The sequence below is a fragment of the Capsicum annuum genome, chromosome 3 (assembly GCF_002878395.1).
Source record: "Capsicum annuum cultivar UCD-10X-F1 chromosome 3, UCD10Xv1.1, whole genome shotgun sequence".
Classification (NCBI taxonomy): Eukaryota; Viridiplantae; Streptophyta; class Magnoliopsida; order Solanales; family Solanaceae; genus Capsicum; species Capsicum annuum.
In genome coordinates this window covers 4,656,112-4,663,319 of record NC_061113.1, presented here as the reverse complement: position 1 = coordinate 4,663,319, position 7,208 = coordinate 4,656,112, and the positions used below count along the sequence as shown (strand labels likewise).

The 7,208-nt window shown below is 36.0% G+C and overlaps 2 protein-coding genes across 3 annotated transcripts in view; both read right to left on the bottom strand.

Moving 5' to 3' along the window:
- The window catches only part of LOC124896957 (epimerase family protein SDR39U1 homolog, chloroplastic-like), a gene marked incomplete in the record, with an annotated part of 4,624 nt that extends 3,489 nt beyond the window's left edge, over positions 1-1,135 (bottom strand). The window contains 2 exon segments of the mRNA XM_047408919.1: positions 478-546; positions 623-1,135. Of these exon segments, the coding sequence (XP_047264875.1) occupies positions 478-546; positions 623-712 (159 nt within the window).
- Positions 1,136-1,568: 433 nt separating this feature from the next.
- On the bottom strand, positions 1,569-6,689 carry LOC107852172 (N-alpha-acetyltransferase MAK3). 2 transcript variants are annotated; one of them, XM_016697225.2, is made up of 5 exons: positions 6,547-6,689; positions 4,239-4,493; positions 4,033-4,153; positions 2,622-2,677; positions 1,569-2,027 (listed from the first exon to the last, which is right to left on the bottom strand). In XM_016697225.2, the coding sequence occupies exons 2-5, from the start codon at positions 4,422-4,424 to the stop codon at positions 1,779-1,781; spliced, it is 612 nt and encodes a 203-aa protein (XP_016552711.1). In that variant the 5' UTR covers positions 4,425-4,493; positions 6,547-6,689; the 3' UTR covers positions 1,569-1,778. The 2 variants fall into 2 exon arrangements, with proteins under 2 accessions (XP_016552711.1, XP_016552712.1); XM_016697226.2 differs by having other exon boundaries at positions 4,239-4,439; positions 6,547-6,685.
- Between the last annotated feature and the right edge of the window lie 519 nt (positions 6,690-7,208).

The window sequence follows — 7,208 nt, the reverse complement described above, 5'->3', positions numbered from 1 at the left end:
CAAGTTAATTGTGCTTTTAATTAATTTCAAAAAGAATGCATCTTTCCTTTCTTATCAACTCTTTAATTACAACTTTCCACGTGACATGTTTAAGATCACAAGATTAAAAGATATTTTCGTACTCCCTCCGTTTGCTCTTACTTGTCACTAATTTCCTAATTGGATTTCTACTTTTACTTATCATTTTTCATATATCAAGAATCAACAACTTTTTTTTTCAATTTTACCCTTAGCATTAATTTTTTTTTCTCCAAATTAATTTCAAAACACAACGTAAACATCATTTAATAGGGGTACTATGATAAAATAGTCATGTTTTTCTGAATAGGTGTGACAAGTAAAACCGAACGGAGGGAGTACATTCCATAATCCATTATAGTAACAATTAACACCTTAAGCTTACATACAGGAAGTATAACCAATTTTATCTTTCACAGATGGAAAAAGATAAATTGAGGAATGTGGATTGTATTGTACCTTGGGAGATGCAGAAGAGTCAATGTTTGCATTCACACACCAAATTCTAACTCTTTTAGACTCACCTGCCTATTTAACAATATGAAAATAAGATAAATGAATGATAAAAACAATAAAATGAGAAATTAATAAGATAGATACATACAAAAAGAGTGTGAGGTAGTTGAATAGTAGTAGATGAGATAGATTTCGTCCATGCAAATGCTGTTGCTGTTGCTCCTCCCATTGAAGTCATAACACATGTACTTCTCAACTACTAACTGTTTAATGAAATATTATGACATCTTTTCTCTCTCTGTGTGTGTGTTTTTCTCTAACTCATATTGATGTGTATGAATTTGAGTCACTCCTTCCACCCCCACTTTCTTTTTTCTTTATCTTCTAACTAACAAAATTTATAAAAATATTATAGTGCTGGCATTGTTTGTGTAATGACTATTTTGCCCTCACTGTTTTGTAGTATTTATATAGCTAAAAGGTTGGAATCCTCCCACCTTAGTAAAACTCCCTTTTTATGTGTCGAGTTCGGGAAAGGTAGATTTACTATGATGTACTATACGCACTCTTATTCTGTATTCACACAAGAGTTCTGGCATCGTTAGCTTAATAGTTCGCCAGAGTTTTACATCCATTTTCAAATTCTCGATACAAAAATCCCACACACGGAGCAACTCCTTTCTCTCTCTCACGACCTCTGACATAAATGCAAGTTAAAACTACGTATCATGAATCCTTGTTATGTGGCCCTTAAATAGGAGTTTTAGTGCATCTGACTGTTCTTTTTTGCGTGAACTACATCGTAATGACAACTTTACCCTCACTTTATTATTCATAAAAAATAATGATCATGATTTTGTTTCATATTCATAAATTTAATTTTAAGTTGTGTCTATTGATGGACTATAAAGTTTCGATGAAAAGAGAGGGAGGGTTGAAGAAGAGTTTTAATAGTTCACATGGATCAATATTTACCTTATTACTATGATTTGAAAAAAAAAAAAAATAGACTTTCGACAACGATTATAGATGCATCAATAAGTAAGTGGAGTCTGAGAGAGTGGAGAGTACGCAGACCTAGAGGCTCTTTCCGATAGCATAAGTTACCAAAATTGGGCATTATAACAGGAAAAAGGCTGTCTAATGTGATCTCTTTGACATTTGGCAACAACATAGTACAAGTCTATGTTGCTCGATTCTCCAAAATGCACTACTTCTGGAGTATCTGACATGCACCCCTCAACATTTTTGAAGAGTCCGCGCAACAACAGACACAAGCAACATGTTTAAATAGAATATTTAGTTTACATGCTGTGTTGACAACAAGAGGGATTCTCTCCACAATGAATGTGCTCATTATACTCATGGCTCTCATCATCAACAGAAGCCATGGAATCGAAGGGTTCTGGTTCTCTGCGGGGAAACAGTAGCTTCAGCCGGAAAGCATCTACACCGTTCAAATAATAGCGAAAAAGTCTCTTTGCTCTGATGAATCCAAGCCGACCATACAAAGCGAGTGCTCCTTTATTCGTAACTTCTGCTTCCAAAGTCACCTACAGAACATCGGAACAAATTAAAGCGGAAACAAGCCATAGCTAGATTATATACCATGATGATACGGTGCTTGACACACTTAACTATTCACGAAACAAGAAGTACGATCAAAAGTTGTTGTCGCTGCTTTTCTATGAGTCGGAAATTTCAGTTCTTGATTTGTAGAAAACACCAGGCAAGATCGATGAACATGAAGTATCTAATCTTATGAAGGTGGTTTTCATCATTAAAAATTATTTATTTGCTTTTTTTATTGCTATAGCAATGGTGTTCGTGCCAACTGTGCACACCTCGACTATTTCACCGGGTGCTTGTTACCTCCCACTAACATAGGTATCTAGTAACTCTGCCACCATGGCTTCAGCAGAGGGAACGAAATCACCTAGCATCTTTGTGTCTTCTTATTCTACACCTCTGACAAGCCTAAGTAAAGAACCTTATTGTTATAAATGCATCGCAAAGAATTGCATACTTGTTGCACAATCAAAAATGCACAGTTAACATCTATGATACCTTGGCCGTTATAGTTATGTTTCTCACATCGTCAGTCTTAAAGTCACTAATATGAATGTTTTCCGAATGTTGCGACATACCTCTTCACAACCAGATTCCATCATCACCTTGATTGATCTTGTGACAAGTTCTGTAGCTGGAAGATAAAATATTACAGCTCAGTAGCTAATCAGATGAATATCAAAAGTTCACAGGCATACGTAAAGTCACAACGTCAATGGCCTCATCTCCTTAAGAGATTTCTTACACAATGAAAGTCACGATCAGGTCGTTATGGTTTCTGCCAGCACTATCATCCTCAAGGCAATATTTTACAAAAGTTAATGGAAAAGGGTACACCAAAAATGTGCTATAAAATGTAGAAAAAGTACAACTTAGTGCTAAGCACGCACGCATATACCGTTCTTTTCCCTTTCTTTCAGAGTCAGCAGCCATGCCAGATCAAGAAAAGGCAAACTAATCAGCAAGATCTCAATCTCAAACTTTGTAACCTCACAACCACGTCCAGTTTCACTGTAAGAATTTTGCTTTTTCCACACGGGGTCAACTTGCTTATGGCTGTGAAATTAGACTTCAATGTGTAAAGGGGAATACAAAGAGCTTACCTCAAGCAGAGGAGATAGCAACAAAATAGGGAGGTTTCTTGTGTATTGGGCGTAAGGGGAGAGCAGATTTTGATGGAAAGGAGAAACAAAAAAGGGGAAAAGAGATACAATTGTCCTTGTGATAACTAGGAGTGGAAAAGCTCTTTTTATCGAGAACTACCTTTCGCAAAGAAAACTAAATGAAGGACTAGAAAAACAAGAGCTTCTCAACTGGACTTGAGTAGTCCCTATTCGATTGTGGATTGAGGAAGTTGGGACCCTCTCTGGGGACGCCTTTAAAAAACCTTATTTCCCAATTTTCCTTCTTTGTGGCACATGGGAAATACAACTACCCCCCCCCCCCCCCCCCCAAACCACAAAAAAAGTCGACATAACCTCGGTACTTTCGCATCCAAGGACGTGGCCTGATGGTCAATGAAGTGGATTGAGAACAGGTTCAAATCTGAGCGGAGACAAAAACACTAGGTGATTTCTTCCCATTTGTCCCAGCCTTGGCGGATAGAGTTACCTGGTACTTGGTAGTGGTGGGAGGTGGCACTATCCCGTGGAATTAGTCGAGGAGTGCGCAAGCTGTCCCGGACACCATAGTTATGAAAAAAACCCCTATACTTTTAGTTTTGTACCATGGGAGAAATCTCGGACCAGCAACACAAGATACTTAACTGAAATTTAATCTGATTAATGTTGATTCAATCAAACACAAACACAATCTGCGTCATTACATCACCCTGGCATTAAGAAATTCCTCAGAGAAAAACAGTATGCTTATCCAGTTACATGAACAGAGTGTCACTCTATAGACATCATCCATAGTTCGAAAATACTGGACCAATATGAATTAAAGGCCATTATCAATTTATCAAACAAAAAGCGATAAGATACTGACCAATTCCTTTGCCTCTGTAAGGCTTAAGCACCACAAGCATTGCAATGTAACCTCTGAAAGTACCACGATGCTCTCCCATCTTGCAGACCACCGTCCCTATACATTTCCCATTATGGAAGGCCTGCAAATATCTCGGCAATGAAGAAAGAGTTACGCTCCTGGTGAAATAAAACACAACGTATATGACAAAGGAGTCGGAGCAGTACCAGAAAAGACAGTTGTGGCCAAAGATAGACAAAGTAGCGGTAAGTGAAGATGGAATAGGGTTCGCTGAGCTCTTCGTCAACAAGGTTCATGATAAGAGGTAGATGATGTTCACCCCCATAGCTCAAATATTTTATTTCCGATGCCTTGATGTCTACTTCTGGTTCATTTTCACTCCTTGTCTCCATGGGTCGGTGGAGTACCTGTGAGATGAGAGAAGATAGGCAGGAGGGGCCACGGGATTCAGTGGGACTGACCTGATGAACATCAACTTTTTCTTAGCAAAGATTTTTCACTAGCCAAATCACAAACTAAACTGTTGTGCAGCATTTAAAACCATCGGAAAATGGATGATCCAAGTTTACGCTATATTTGCCTATTATCTAGGCTGATGATTCACAGGCATTTGTACGATAAACAACAAGAGCCAATCTATATTGACAATAAGCAAACTGAACTAAAAAATCTTGGGTCTACGAGGTATTATATTACATGATGACATATTCTTAGTAAGTTAACAAACATCAACCTTTTCTCTTTCCGTTTTGATAAGTAAGAAAAACAAACATCAATTCTTGTCATCCAATTATTAGACTCGACTATGAAGATTCATGAAGAAGCAAATTTTGCCTTTGAGAATTAAACCTCAGACCTCATGGTTCTCTTCCCACTTCATTAATTCCCACCAAGGGTTAACCCGAACCACTACGAAATTCAAAGCAGATACTTAAAACTAAGGCAAAACTTAGGCATTTTGTCTTATAATGGTGGTACCCGGTAAACGGGGAGGCTTGCTACATCCTACAAACAAGGTGCCTGGTAGACCTTCCCACTGACGTTGAAGCAAATGGTCTCACATTGCTTGTCGTAGCTTTGATTCTTGGGTTCTTTAGGTTGTTACTCCTATGTATCAATCACTCAACCATCTCTTCGGAGACAGGCGAAACTTAGGCGCTTATACAGCCTTCTTTAAAAATACTTCTAAATAAACTAAATCCGTTCGGTTTCACAATGTTTATTCCATCACAATCATGCTATTCAAAAAGATAAAAAGCCCATACAAGATACAAATGTGGTCAGCTTAACATTGAATTCTGACACCACAGATGAACTAAAGCAATCATTTTTTTTTTTGTATAACTGTTTTACTAGGCCAACTTGCACACACCTCGACTAATTCTGCAAGACACCTTCCAAGTTAAATTTTTTTTTTTTTAATCACTACGATAAAGGAGTGAAAAGCACATACTCCATTCAAGCACCAACAAAATACACAATATAAGATAAGCTTCATTCATCTCTAAATTCAGTACACCACAATAAACACTCTATCTTTTTAGTTTTTACCAAATAACCAAGTACAAAAATCTATAAAAAAGATTCATTCTTTACAAAAAATAGCCAAAAAACAAAACTAAAAATCCTATCTTTATAGAATTACTTACTACTCAATTCAAAAGAAACAATAGAAAAAACTAATACTGTTTTTTAATGTTTACTGCATCACAATCATGCTATCCAAACAGATAAAAAGAACTATACAAGATACAAAAATGATCAACTTAAGCATTGAATTCTGACAACAGATAAACAAAAGCTATCATTTTTTTTATAACCGTTTTACCTGGCTAACTTGCACGCACCTCAACTAATTCCTCCGGACACCTCCCAAGTTACATTTTTTTTTTTGAGATAAGCATCTAGTACCCCTTGAACTATGACCAAATTTACTACGACACACTCCAACGAAGAGGTCCTATTACCCCTAACTAAATTTTACCATATTTTTGTCAAACTTTTTCGCTGACGTGTCACATGGAAGTCCTTCACGCGCCTCAGGTGTTTAACTTCATGCAAGGTGCCACATCAGAATAAAAAGATTACAAAAATACGCTAAAATTGAGTTCAGGGGTTAATAGGACCCCGTGAAGTTGGAGTGTGTCGTAGCAACTTTGGCCATAGTTCGGGGGTACCGGATGCTTATCTCTTTTTTTTTTCTAATCACTACCACACAAAGGGGTGAAAAGCACATACTACATTCAAGTATCAACATAACACACAATACATAATATAATATAAGCTTCATTCATCTCAAAATTCAATACTACATCACAATAAATACTCTATCTTTTTAGTTTTTACCAAACACCCAAGTACAAAAATCTGCATAAAAATCCATTCTTTACAAAAAATACCCAAAGAAGAAAATTAAAAATCAAACCTTTATATAATCTACTACTCAATTCAAAAGAAAAAAAAACACCCAAAAAAAAAAAAAAACTATTTAAAGAAACCCAAAAAGGAGCTTACCTCACTTCAATGGCGAAAATACTATAAGCTTCATTGGAAACTGATGGGAGAAACTCAACAAATTCTTGGAAAAAAAAAATATTTTCTAATTTTTTTTTTCAATTCCTTATTGGATTTGGGTTTAAATTGGGCTTGTTTTTGCAAGGCCCAATTGTTTAAGTATTTTTTTTAAAAAAATAATTGTCGGAACTGATCTTTTTGTAAAATACAGATTACCTGTTTGAATAGAAATGGCGAAACTTAAATAAGAAATTGAATGTATTTAGTGAAAAAGTTTATTTGCATTAAAATATTTAAAAAGAATAGATTAGTGGAATCATGGTAGTTCCGTTAGTTGGTTGAGTAGCTGAACTTTCATATTATTAGCGGGCGAGGGATCTATTCATGTTTAAGGTAAATATTTTTTTTTTCGCTTGTGTGATTACATTGGGTATGTTGTTATCGGCTTTATTTTTAAAAATAGTTTTTGTTATAGAATTATATATTCTTGTGTTATCAAAAGGTCACGAGTTTAAATCATGGAAACAGTCACTAATACTTGTATTATAGTAAGTTGTTTACGTTACATAACTAGATAAATTCACTTATTTCACACTGGATCTAGCGCAGATCGTCTCCAGCCCACTCGAACAATTTGAAATAATCCCATTGATTCCTATGAA